At 42.7% G+C, this 14156-nt stretch overlaps 1 protein-coding gene across 2 annotated transcripts; it reads left to right on the top strand.

Annotated features, from left to right (window-relative positions):
- Positions 1 to 299: 299 nt before the first annotated feature.
- Positions 300 to 14103, top strand: ppp2r2ab (protein phosphatase 2, regulatory subunit B, alpha b; the record flags this gene model as incomplete). Of its 2 annotated transcripts, XM_080510467.1 has the most annotated exons (10): positions 300 to 380; positions 2785 to 2853; positions 7502 to 7599; positions 7794 to 7959; positions 8956 to 9068; positions 9765 to 9942; positions 10240 to 10404; positions 10511 to 10680; positions 12551 to 12642; positions 13550 to 14103. In XM_080510467.1, 10 exons carry the CDS (start codon positions 374 to 376, stop codon positions 13827 to 13829), a joined length of 1338 nt encoding a protein of 445 aa, XP_080366593.1. In that variant the 3' UTR covers positions 13830 to 14103. The 2 variants fall into 2 exon arrangements, with proteins under 2 accessions (XP_080366593.1, XP_080366592.1); XM_080510466.1 differs by lacking the exon at positions 300 to 380 and having other exon boundaries at positions 2769 to 2853.
- Between the last annotated feature and the right edge of the window lie 53 nt (positions 14104 to 14156).

Here is a 14156-nt window from a genome sequence, read left to right as displayed (position 1 = left end):
AGTATTTTCTGTTTACCTGTAAACTCTAATTCTGCCCTAGGTTTAAAGTAATAAAAATAGCAAAGGAGGTATCTTAAAAAAGTGGAAAGGTCATGAAAATGCATCCAGATTTATCAGTTTGATAATGTATTAACCTTGAATATTAAAAAAAAAGTATCATTATCGGATCGGTATCGGCAATACTGGCCCTGTATTTACTTGGTATCGAATCGATACCCAATCTTGGCGTATCGTACCGCACACCACTACTGCACACACACACACACACACTCGCACACAGAGCGGAAGGAAAAGTTCACATCCCATGAATCAACGCGTGGGAGTGGGAGCAGGATCGTGACTGACTGAGGCGAGCTCCACTGTCTGTCTCGTCATGGCAGGTAATTCAGCCGAGCCGCCGCACGCACCACCGCCTCGAGAGCAGTGTCTGTCGGTGTCTGCGGGGGACACTTGAGTCCGGTCGGGTTTCTGCTTCGGCGGCTGCAGCGTTTCGGTGTCGGTCCGAGCTAACAGAAGTTAGCCGGTGCTAATGCTAGCGCGGATGTCACCGCTCATCCGGCCCGGAGCTAGCTGGCCGGCTAACTAGCCGCTTAGCATGCGTTAGCTGTTTACCGTCGACCGGTGTTTCGGCTTAACCGGTTTCCCTGTTAACTGGTGATTGACTTCCTCTCGTGTCCTCTGTTGCTGCGAGTAACAGCAGGTGTTGGAAACCCGGCAGCAATCCGTAGCTGTCCGTTTAACCACATTTACAATAAAGTGTCCAAGTGTTGCACCTTGTTACGAATCTTATTTTGATATTTGCTGTGACTTGCACCTGTGACTGTCGGTTCAACGACGGATGTTAACGGCAGGCGGTCACAATTCAACAGGGAGACCAGTTAATCCGAAACACCGGCCCGGGACCGTTTTCTGAGCATGCTAACTTTGCATAGTCCAACACAGCTATCCGTGACACTAAGTTCTCGCAGCTCGTTTCCTGACTTGTTAATAGCTCTTGGTGTGAATAATAGTCTGTGCTGATAAACGTATTTATCTAAAATCATTATATATTTCCTCAGAGCTCGGCTAGCTTCCACTAGCGCAAACTTTGACATTGCCCACATGCAGGCTAGCTCAGCAGGCCTGCTGCACACCCACAGGCTGCTTCTCTCTATTTATTCCTTGTAAAAAACTGAACAGTCAAGAGCCAGTGTTGGCAAAATACACCTGCACAGAATCTGAATCAATCTCGTTGAAATATAGAGCTGCACAGTTGAGGGATTTGGACACTTGAGCTTCATTTCATTCATTTGCGTTATTTGCATTGAAGTCAGCGTTATCGTCAATTTGGCAGGGAATCGTGGTTATGCGACTGTTTCCGATTTAGATTTTCCAGTGTAATATGAATGAAGTGAATATGGGAGCGAGGTGGTGTATTAATATCACGCATAACGTCCAATTGTGTCGGGAAATCGCATTGGTCTGGATGCAGATGCTTTGCACATCATTTATTTGCGTGATCGGCACATTGTCACACCTGTTTGCTTTTTGAGACATTTCCTCTTCTGGATGGTTCAGATATTCAGGTTTCCATGTAAAGACACTGCTTTTTGTGCAACCAAGCCTTGCCTTTTTATGTTAAAGCATGATTCACTTCAGATTGTGTTCATTCTGAAGCCACCGGTGACTCATAAATGTCCTTGGTTATTTTGCAGAGCTCCTCCAATAGGCCTGGACATTGTTATCCAATCGGACCAGTTTTTTTATTGTGTAATAACAGAAATGATTACGCCTTTAGAATATGCAGAATTCCAGTTTCTTTATTGAGCAATGAGCTGTGTTGATGGGAACCTGTAGGGACTAGTCGCAGAGGCCCTTAACAAATATTGAGGCATGTGTTTTCTTGTCGATGTATTTTTAACGCAGGAGCCTGGCACGAGTGCATCTCTGACTGTTAACAATGGACCACGGTTTAAATAATGGATGTTTAAAAACTGCATTCACACAGTGTCACTGTAGTGTGGTTTTCAGTCAGTATTTATGACCACAATATGGACTTCACTCTTCCTCGCAGAGTGAAGAAAACCACGGTATTAACCGTTTATTGGCAAAGTAACCGTACTTTTTTAACCGGTCTGTGATAAATTGAAGAAATCGACCAGATACATGTGTAAAAAGTTCGTGCTGAACTTCGAGTTACAGGCGAGTTTTGAAGTATTTTTTTTATTTTTTATGGACATTTAGAAATGCCTTTGCTTCCCACTTCTCAAAATACAACAAATGGTGGTGTTGTAGCTCTTGGTTTACTCACTCCCAGGCAGCGAGTGACATGACACAGAGTTTGACCATTGTAAATATAAACCTGCGACAGTTTTTTTTAATGGTTTCTTTCTTGCTGTCATTGTAACAACAAGATAACAATGTTTTTGCAGAAATCTATCTCCGTCAAAGAGATTTTTACACCAACGGTATTTTTTGGTCAGTTCCACCTTGGTATAACTTTCATAAGGACTGAACACATTGACCTCATAACATGAACATTGTGTTGAGTCGCGACATGTGGGTGTACCGTTGTGTCAGGATGGCGATGGATCGAAGTTCTGTGCTTTGAGGCCGAACTTGCAGAAGTTGTGAGAGGATGTGTGCACATTTCTGTCCGTGCATGTTTTTGCAACATGTCCAAAAATGTACCAACAATGTTGCATTGCGTTACTGTTTTTTTTTTTTGTTTGTTTTTTTTACAATATGCATGTACTGCAGGAGTTCAAATGTTGCTAATGTGTCACTTGATGTGTGTCTGTGCAGGACCTGGAGGTGACATGCAGTGGTGCTTCTCTCAGGTGAAAGGAGCCATCGATGATGACGTAGCTGAAGGTACGACTTCTGTTTTCTCACTGCATTGAGCTTGAGTAATATTTACAGTATTTAGTGTTATCTGCCATTTTGTAGAGGTGCGAATACAAATCAAACACTTATCAGTGAGCTGCCTCTCATCAGTAAGCCTGGAGTTGATGGAGGAAGCAGAGTATTATCTGTGTGATGAACTCGATCTGGATTTTGTTGGAGCACGTTTTGGGATTAGATACATTTATGGCCTGTCGTTCATTGTTAAAGGACGTGACATTGTTATGTGCATGTTATGAGAAAAAAACTAAATTTTCAGTGCTGTTTTTAATAACAACGTACCAATACTGATATTGGGTTTCTGTTCCAATACTGTGCAGGGTACTCATTAAAAAAAAAAAACCTCAATACTCCCCAGCGAGTATTACGTGATTTCATCCGTCAGCTACGTTTGCCCGCGGGTATGCAAGACAGCACCAGTGATGTCACCATTTCGGAAAGCCCTTATTACTAATGAGAATTACAAAAGTAAGCTAGGATGTTAATTATGTTCTCCCAACATATCAAGAGAACGTGAAAGATGCATTGTACAACACCAGAGACATTTGTACCAGCAGAGGTAGCTCCTTTGTCGCTCATTAGTTTAACTGCTCAGTGGATCCAGGATGATTTTACTCTGAGCTGTGCTACACGTTAAGAGTTTTGGGGCTCCAATTTTTAAGTTATTAAAGTATGACTGATGCACTTGTTAACAGTGAGCTGGAGGGTGTGGCGGCACACTGCATGCTCGGTCCCTTATCTCAAGGCTACTAATGCATCCGCAGTATGCATAGATGTACACTACATACCGTCCTATGCGTACTGTAGACGCAGTACTCTACTGGAGCCTTCAAGGCTGTTGGTGGTGAGCGCAGCAGCAACGCAGAGGCTGTGCGGAGGTGGTTCACAGCAACGTATAGCCTTTGTATATCCGAGAATGATTTAGCCTTAATCGAATTTAATAAGTACTTGCATTGGTACTCGGTAGAGGCAAGTAGCCAAAGGTTTCTACTCATACGTGTCCTTCAAAAAAAAGGGTATTGGTTCATCCCTCGTTTTCAAAATATAAAAGTTACAAAATGCAGAAAACGGAACATCTGGAAGCCTTCAGATAATTTAATAAATAGTTTGCGCAGCGGCACCCCTGACCAACAATCTGATAATACTAACGCCACCGTAAAGTCCACCCACGTCCACAAGCAACTACTTCTATGCTTGGAGGTGGAAGAGGCCGTCCCATACTTGACAGAACGCCATGATCACAGCATCACATACCGTGAAGGGCTCCAACGTCCCAGATGGCATTTTTTTTGAAGGCGAGTGTCACGGTCGGTGCAGCCAGTCAGGTAATGTGGGACTGACGAATACTTCAGTGTTTCTTGGCGTCTTTCCAAACTGCTGTGGATGCAGACGATTTCTCCTGCCTCTGGATCTGTATTTCAGTTGGGTGCCTGATAGATGGACGATCTTCAAATGTCCAGTGAAACCACCAGGCACCCATCAGCAGGGTTTGTGAGCACAATCAACAGACCGACCGCAGGTTCAAATTCCATTCAACATTTCCAGTTATTTGCACTGTCCAGGGGAAAGAGTGAATCACCAGTTTGAAAAGGGCGGCTGTTGTTTGGAGGTACAAATCTCAAAACACAGGACATAAACGTCGACAATAAGTCTTTGCATTTATTTGGAATTGTATTATTTGACATCTGTAGAACATTATTGCGTCTCACATGTTCCAATGACTGCGTTCAGCCCTTTTTGATACTCCTACTATCTATACTTGTACCTCAAAGAACAAAATGATCCGTCTATCTAGAATAGAAAATGCCATTAATCCCAGGGTAAATTCCTTACAGTGCTGCTCCACACATAGTAGAATATTAATAGAATTTAAAATATCCGATGAGTTGACAGAACCTACAACAGGGATGTCAAACGGAAAGCCAAACTGGCCCTCTAATCTGTCGGCCAAACCATCAAGCAAATGGAAAAAATGTCAAAGAACATAGATGGCAACAAATTTCTTAACACCGCATTATAATTGGCTTTAACTTGAGATTGTCTTAATAGTTTTTTTTTTAATGAAAATATCGACATTTTCATCACGTGCACTCCATACAACATCAAAGTTAAAGATCAAATTTAAAGGTTATTATCGCACTATTTTACCAGTCTGACCCACTCGAGATGAAATTGGACTATTTGTGGCTCCTGAACTAAAACGTCTGACGCCTCTGATCAAGAAAGAATATTTCAAGGCTATTCAACGGCCAACAATTGGACCAGCTCTATGCGCTGTAGTGATTCACCTCAAACACATACTGGATAATCCATTGATGAGTATTTCACTAATTTACCAGTAGATTAAATACACTTGGCACAAACTATAAAACTCCTATTCATTTAAATATTGTGGGTTTTCTTTGGGTAAATGTTCTTTGTGTGGAAAAAACGCTTTTAATTATACATTTTTATCCGATTTGATATTAATGTGCTCATGATGTTGACGTTACCCCCAGTTGTGAGCCCACTATCCAGTTCATGCATACGTTTATAATCTCATTAACTAACTTTATATAGCATTTATATAGCAGTTGACATTGAATAATTCCCCACAGTCATAATACAATGAGACGTTTGAGTCATTCTTCATTTAAAAGCCTGATGTGTTTTTTTTTCATGTTCTGCACCTGTCTGGTATGTTTCAGCTCTTTAACACATACCAACAGAGGAGTGACACAAGAGTTTTAATTGCCCTCAATCCATCCAGGGGGTGGACCTCCATCTCCCTGTGGAGGCTCCTGTAGGAGGTTTCTGTTGTGTAGGAATGTCCCTCGTGACTGACTTCTATGTCGACGAAACAAAAAGTTCACGTCGGTTAAATCTCAGTAAAGGAAACGCTTAAATGACTTGAAATTTGGCTTCGTGCGTTCAACTAAATGGGAGCAGATTTTACATGGTCGTGATTACGATCGTAAGAAAACGGGCAACCGATAGCAATTTATAAGTGGATGTTGTTCAGTGCGCCCAGAATATATTATGTGTATTTGAAGCCTTTTAATTATAATCTACAATTAACATCAGATTTTAAATGTTGAGGCATGTAGTATCGCACTGGGAGAAGTCGTCGCTCCAGCCTGCATGTGGTTCGCACTGCTATCGGCACACGTTTTGTGCAATTAATATACAAATGCTTCCTTGTGGTTGTGTAATGTTCTATTGGTGTGATGATGTTTTTTTTGTTGTTTTTTTTCTTAAATGCTTCCTGGCGTTCTTTTTTTTTTTTTTAACTCATGATAATTTCCTAATGACTTCTCCATCTGCATTCAGAAGTAGCTGCTACTCAGTGAAATAAACCAACACACAATATCTCCGTTTGGAACGGAGCAGTATAATGACAGTGTATTGTATCCTGAAACAAGAGACGTTTTGGTGATTGTAAGATGAAGTTTGGATTTTTTTATTTATTTTTTTCTTCTCTTAAAGGCTGATACGATTTTTATGGAAGCACCAGTAATCAGCCTGACACGACATTTGAGCATCTGTATCAACCGATTTCAACATTTTCAATGTGTTGCTTTTCATGCAGCCTTTTAATCGGGTACTTCTTTTATCATCCTGGGCTGATCTCTATATACATATTTATAGAATTTAGGCATGGGCAGTTGCTTATTCGCCGCATTGCACTGCGTTCTTCAGCCAACTGCCTCTGAGACAAAGTCTGGTCTGTCTTTCACATCATTTGTGCGTCGACCTTGCACAGTTTGAAGGATGCAGCCACACTTGAACGTCAGCTGACGATCTTCTGCACGCAAATCTGGATCTGTACGTCCCCGCCTAACAGATGTGAAGCTTCATCTTTCCGACGACTTCCGCAGTCTCCCCTTTGCCTTTTAATTGACATCGGAAATTGCATGCTGGAATGATCTTGATATCTTTTTATAGCCCTCTCCTGCTTTGTACACATCACTTAGCGTCACATTTGGATCCTCAGTCAGCTGCTCTCTGGAGTCTCAGGCTGTTGATTGTTGCCACACACTTTGAGGAGAATGTCTGTGCTCCGATGGCAGCTTTCATTGACCTACAGGATTCAGTAATGCTGTTGATACTGTTGTCTGGGTGAGGATTTGGTACCATAATATAAGGCCCGTGTAATGTCTGTCGTTTCATTCGACTATGCATCATCTTAAATAACCACGCTATCAGCTTGGACGCATCACCCCGCATACATAAGCCCTCAGGGAGGACAGCACATACAAACGCCGTCTCCTCTTTTTTGAGTAGTGTCTTCATGCTCCAGTAGACAACAAAGGGTTAACTGAGTGTGCGTCTTATGTGGCAGCGAGCTACGGATTGTGAAGTGGCGCTCTGCTGCTGGGGGGGGATGTGTAACGCTGTCCGAGTACGATGGAAAGAAAAATGGAGAAAAGTAGGTTAGTGATCACTTTCCGTCTGCTCCACATGCGGCGACATCCTGCCGTGGGCTGCGCTCGCGTCCGTCCACCACGGGGATAAATCCAGGGTTAGTTAGGATTAAACGAGTGGCTTCTCAGCGTAGTGGAAAGCGGCCGCTCGCTATTTAGTGCCCCATTTGTGAAACCCGGGAAATGAACGTCCGAATTTCTTCTTCTTCTTACAGCGGATATTATATCTACTGTTGAGTTCAACCACACAGGGGAGCTGCTGGCCACCGGAGACAAGGGCGGCCGTGTGGTCATATTCCAGCAGGAAATAGAGGTACAGCCTCGTTTCATTTCCACAGCCGTTGCAAAAGCTTTCAAAGATTTCCATCGAACCACACAAAGACCGAAAGCTCTCCTCATGTTTGCGTGGGACGTCTCTCTCTCTCTCTCTCTCTCTCTCTATCTCTATCTCTATCTCTATCTCTATCTCTATCTCTATCTCTATCTATCTATCTATATTCCCTACAGAATAAGAATCTGCCTCAGTTCCGCAGCGAGTACAATGTTTACAGCACTTTCCAGAGCCACGAGCCCGAGTTCGACTACTTGAAGAGTTTGGAGATCGAGGAGAAGATCAACAAGATTCGCTGGCTTCCTCAGAAGAACGCTGCTCAGTTCCTTCTCTCCACTAATGGTGAGAACAAATGTCTTCGTCAGACCTGGCAACCCGGCCTTTCCCTTTTCCTGACCAACCAAGTTCATTCACTTATTCACAACAATGTGTGAGGATGCTAAGATCTGCTTTGAGGTGTTGAAATTAAAAGCAGATCAACTCATAAAGACCAGCCTAAAAAAGACTAAAAGAAAGAAACAATCATGCCTTCACGATTTTGACTAAAGAGATGCTGGCAACATTATATTTCACTGAGAAACTGATTGAAAACAAACTGAAGCTTTTATCCTCCTGATGATGACAGCAGTGTTGAGCAGTTTTTTTTTTTGTGATCTCACTTCACTGAAGTGAAAACACTGTTTTTGGACAGGTGGTTCGGCACAAACACAAGTTACTTGTTGATAATGCTTAACTTATGGGACTCTTCCTCAGCGATTGTGTACTGTATACAAGCTGCTCCAAGATCATCACTTTATTTTTTTTTCCTTTTCCTAAATGTAACCTGAAGACGATCTTAAGTAAAACATCTCTCCTTGCAGGGGGCTGGAAAAGATCCCAGCTGACTGTGGTTGGCAGGGACATGAAAACGTAGCACTGCTATTGATGGCAACATGATTTTAGCTCAATAAAACATTCTCTTGATGAGAAGCAGTTTTTTTTTACACAATGTTTATGAGCTGCTCAGTCTTTTTCTTGAAGTCATCTTTTAAAATGTCTTAAGTTTTCTGAAAACCGAAGTCCTCGATGTCGATTCAGGCCTGTTTCAACAGGAGCTATTTTAAAAACGACCGTTTTTCAAAGTTATTTTAAAAACGACACTTTGTCAAAACTTTAGAGCAACTTTTTTTTAACAACATTGCAAAAATGTTTTCACTTGAAACGTGTAAACAGGGCCTTATACTTCAAAGAATGGGACACATTGCATCATTTGATGCAAGCCGAGTAGAATTTTGACTTTGTATTGTCATATCCCCTTCTGTGATTCATTTGTTGTGAATTTGTCCTTTTCTTCTCCAGATAAGACGATTAAATTGTGGAAAATCAGTGAACGGGACAAGAGACCAGAAGGTTATAATCTGAAAGAGGAGGATGGACGCTACAAAGACCCCAACACTATCACGTCACTGCGGGTCAGTGGTCACTTCAAACACTGCTTCATGTCAGTTAGAGCAGGCTGCACGGCTGCATTGCTTAGTTTTAGCAGAAAAGACAGGTTGCTTCAATATGACGTGTGTGTGTGTGTGTGTGTGTGTGTGTGTGTGTGTGTGTGTGTGTGTGTGTGTGTGTGTGTGTGTGTGTGTGTGTGTGTGTGTGTGTGTGTGTGTGTGTGTGTGTGTGTGTGTGTGTGTGTGTGTGTGTGTGTGTGTGTGTGTGTGTGTGTGTGTGAGGAAAGTCTTTCCATCTTCAATCACATCAATGAAAATTGTGCATTTTCATTATTGATCATTGATTATCACTAATCGAAGTGTTAATTGCTCTTTGGAAAAAGAACTTGGATTTAGCCTAAATTGTATTTCTTTTTTTTAACCTGAATACAATACACCAAGTATTACAAGTGATTAAAGAAGCCAGGCCATATTTATATTTATGAAGCCGTCAGCAAAGTGACCTGATAGACTATGACTTTCACTGCAAGGAAAACCTCTTTGTTTCAGTTTTTAAGTTTAGTTTTGCTCGCAGTAGAAAATTGACACCAACCCTTTACGTCTCTTCAAGTCACGGTTCAGTTGATGACGCTCGTATCGGATGTCTGTTCCTCTTTTACTCATTGAATTGACTCCCGCTGCCTTCCAGTCGACTCATGCACTCTCGTCTTCATACTTCAGGTACCTGTTTTAATACCCATGGATCTCATGGTGGAAGCCAGTCCACGGAGGGTGTTCGCCAACGCCCACACCTACCATATCAATTCCATCTCGGTCAACAGCGACAATGAGACCTACCTGTCTGCGGACGACCTGCGCATCAACCTGTGGCACCTGGAGATCACCGACCGCAGCTTCAGTATCCTTAAAGGCCTCATCAAACACCTTTTAATCTTGCGTCTACGGGCTGATCGTTGCTCTTGTTAACCCAGAAGTGTTTTTACAATATACTAGTGGATTTTATCTAACTGTAAAAAGTCAGAGTCAGAGGGACGATTGGCTTTCTTTCCGTTTTTGATGGAGTTGCAGCTTCACATGTGCCTCATCAACTGCTTTGTGATGCACATTCGGCTTAATTAGCTGCTGAAAATGTCAATCAACGCTGGAACGCGCCCACTTTATTGGAAGCGTTTTCCTTAACCCGTGTGCCCCTCAGACGTCGTGGACATCAAGCCGGCCAACATGGAGGAGCTGACGGAGGTGATCACGGCGGCCGAGTTCCACCCCCACCAGTGCAACACCTTCGTCTACAGCAGCAGCAAAGGAACCATCCGCCTGTGCGACATGAGGGCCTCGGCACTCTGCGACAAGCACTCAAAGTGTGAGTTTAATCCGCCGATCCCTCCTTTTTCTCTGCACCGGGCCGGCGGACCGAATCCACTGTGTCCCGCTCGGTATGTTTCATTCTCCCTTCTCTCGCGTGGCAGTGTTCGAAGAGCCAGAGGATCCCAGTAATCGCTCCTTCTTCTCCGAGATCATCTCCTCGATCTCAGACGTCAAGTTCAGCCACAACGGTCGATACATGATGACGAGGGACTACTTGTCCGTGAAGATTTGGGACCTGAACATGGAGAACAGGCCGGTGGAGACCTACCAGGTGACTGCAAACACACACATGCAGCAGTTTGTTATAGAGTGGAGTGTTTCTCAGTGGCGAACAGGCGTCAGAATGAAAGGCACATGGCTCTGAGAACATTTTTAAGTTGGGTACACTTGTTTATCTGATAGATTTATATGAGACGCTCTTCTTTTTGGCTGATGATCATATCTGCTCATGTTCCCACGTTAGTCGAACAAATCGGCTTCCTCCACCACTCGCGCAGGTTCTTATTTTTATGGCCAATTGTCACACGCATTCCTTTCGAATGAAGATTAACCTGTTTTGTGTCGAGCCTTGTAACTATAGGAATGATGATTGTGTCATACCAAATAAATACCAGATGATCTCTGACAAGAAAAACTCATTCTTATTATTTTGGGGCGGTGATGCTCTGGTTTTCCAGTAAAGTATGGAATCAGATCTGATCTCATACCAGCAACATTACGTAGTATTTTCTTGTGGTTTATAATCATAATGGGTTCTTTCTGCGTTAATAAAATAGAATAAAAACATACTGTCACTTCTTGATACCTGTCATCAGAAAATAAGTTGTGACAGCAGGTTTTCTACAACCACAGCACTGATGAATGCTGCTGTCAGCATTGTCTTTTTTTTTTTTTCTTCAATTTTTTATGTTTGGTGTCATTCATTAACTCTGACGTTTTCAATATCATGACCTTGTCCATGTGTTGCATAATGCCCCCCCACAGCAGCCAGAGATTAAACAGCAAGGACGCTGCCATAGCCTTAAGTGGCTGAATGAATCTTGAATCTTTAAGTTCAGCATGCGAGTTCAATCAATAGGTGCACTGAAAATAATGATGGCAATACTGATAAGTCAGCGTAAAAAGCTCAAGACACTGCTAGATGTATTTGTTTACAAAAAAAGATGAGGCGCTCAGCAATTGATATAATCTGTTTTTTAAAGAGGAACATTGAATTGGACAAAAGGCTTGAATTGGCCTTTCTACATTCCTTATATTTATTTTTATACTTTATTTTATTTAAACTGCATTTTAATCATTTTAGATGTGTGGTTGCTTTTACAAAGTAAGAGAGAAATGTTTTTATTCAGTTGCCCTGCAAGCCTTGGCCCAGAAAATTGACAATAAAATCTATTCTATTCTATAAATTTACTTGGAATATGCAGAAAAGCTGCATCAGGAAAACCTGACAGTTTTTTGTTAACACCCATAAATGTCTTAAACAATATATTAATTGGCACCGTGTGTCCTCTCATGCACTGTTGCTTTATTTGACACACCGCCTCCGTTTATAGCAAAACTGGAGCTCACTGTAACCTAATAAGTCTACAGAAGAAATGATTTTCTTCTATTGGTTCACTATCAAACAACCACACCCGTAACGTCTGAGTGAGATCAGTGATGCGTTTAATAGCGATCTCGTCTGCGGTGCTTTTTTTAATGTGTGATTCATTGTAACTCTGCGTTAACCCTGATAAATATTATTCATTCCAAGTTGCTTTCTTCCAGCTTTAAAAGCTGCTACATTCCTGTATCAGCCCCTCAGTGTCATGTCACACTCAGACAGATGTTATATTTTTAGTATTAATGAACAATGGTCTGCGTGTGATATTATTGATTGCAGCAATAATCACATATTTTCCTACTGTGACCACACCTTGTTCTGAATCATTTGTAATTCTATTGGTGACCACTAGATGGCTCTGGTGGGGTATTTTTTTTGTGTGTGTGTTTGTTTTTTTTGGGCTGCACTGCATTGAAGTCCAAATATGCTCCCCCCCTCCTTCTGAATGTTTTTTGTAAACTCATTCCTGAGGTTTAAAAGCTGCTGTGGTCAGAATTTTTCACGTTGTTTTTTTTTTTCTTCCCTCCCCTCTGTCCAGGTCCATGAATACCTGAGGAGCAAGCTGTGCTCGCTCTACGAGAACGACTGCATCTTCGACAAGTTTGAATGCTGCTGGAATGGAAATGACAGGTACACACTTTTGAATTCTTTTTTCTGGATTCTCAATACTGCTTCTTTGATCAGGTGTCTTTTCCTTTTTAAACCACAGGCCATGATCATCACAATTCTTCTCATTAGACATTTACCTGCATGACCATTGCACATCATGTTTAACAGTTTATCAAGTCAGTTTTAAGTGATTCCACTTACTGGATGGCGATATATCGAGCTGCTGTAGAGGTTCCCCATATATCCTCTTTTAACACCGGCGATGACGCCTGACAGCTTTTTTCTCCTCGGGCAGACCAGATGTTAGATTCAATTGTTATAGGATGTTGGGAACACATGATTTTAAGCCTCATTTAAGTATTTCAGATTAAAAAGATACAGGTTCATAGAGAACAAGTGGAAAATTGTTACATTTTTTCAATTGTGCTTTTTGAATTTTCAGGATTTATAAACCAATGTAATCAAGAATAAAACAAAGAACGCTTGAAGGTCCCAGTGTTATTGAATAATGAAGTGTTATGTCATAGTCTGGTTCAGTAGTGGCCGGCGGGGCCAAACCTGGCCTGATGGAGTCCAATCAGACCTGAGATGGATCATTAACTGCAATATGTTGATTTGACCACCAGGATGCGCACATGGGTAAAACTGAATCACTTCAGGTGATCAGGATTACTACACCTAGAAATTTGGCTACATTAACGATAATTTCTAGAATTTTAGAAGGCATTCGGATCTTGAGAGATACATCTAAGCTTTAGCTGCATGCAGATTCCTACTCCTGATACAATTACTTACTACATATCATAAAGCCTAGTTTATACTCCATCAATTGATACATTTTCCCCCCAAAAAATGTATCTTACCTTTTTATGATATGTTGACATTCTTGAGTCGTTGCATTAAAGCGTCTCGCCCTTTCCCCCCCCAGCGTGGTCATGACCGGCTCGTACAACAACTTCTTCCGGATGTTCGACCGCGGCCAACGGCGGGACGTGACGCTGGAGGCGTCCCGCGAGAACAGCAAGCCCATGCAGGTCCTCAAGCCCCGCAAGGTGTGCGCCGGCGGCAAGCGCAAGAAGGACGAAATCAGCGTGGACAGTTTGGACTTCAACAAGAAGATCCTCCACACGGCCTGGCACCCCCAGGACAACATCATCGCCGTGGCAACGACCAACAACCTATACATATTCCAGGATAAAGTAAACTAAAGTGCGACGGCGAGCCCGGCGTGAGATCGGGCACTCGGCCCCGCCCCGCAGCTTCACCGGTGGGGGGGGGGGGGGGGGGGGGGGGGGGGGGGGGATGATCTGTGGTAACGACCTGCGTCGCCCTCACCCCCCCTCTCCCTCCCTCTCTCCCTCCCCGTCCGTCGCTACTGCGTGCCCAGACTTTGCCACTTTGTTCTCGATGTGGACGGAGGAAGACTCGCTCGTGCCCATCATCAGTCTGTGTGGCAGAGTGACACCTGCCTTGTTGTTTAAGTGATGTGCCAATTCCCCCCCCCCCCCCCATGTTTTTTTTTTTTTTTTTTTGCC

This window comes from Blennius ocellaris, assembly GCF_963422515.1.
Source record: "Blennius ocellaris genome assembly, chromosome: 15".
Lineage (NCBI taxonomy): Eukaryota > Metazoa > Chordata > Actinopteri > Blenniiformes > Blenniidae > Blennius > Blennius ocellaris.
Note: the sequence above shows the minus strand (reverse complement) of the source record. Positions and strands in the feature narration are given on the sequence as shown.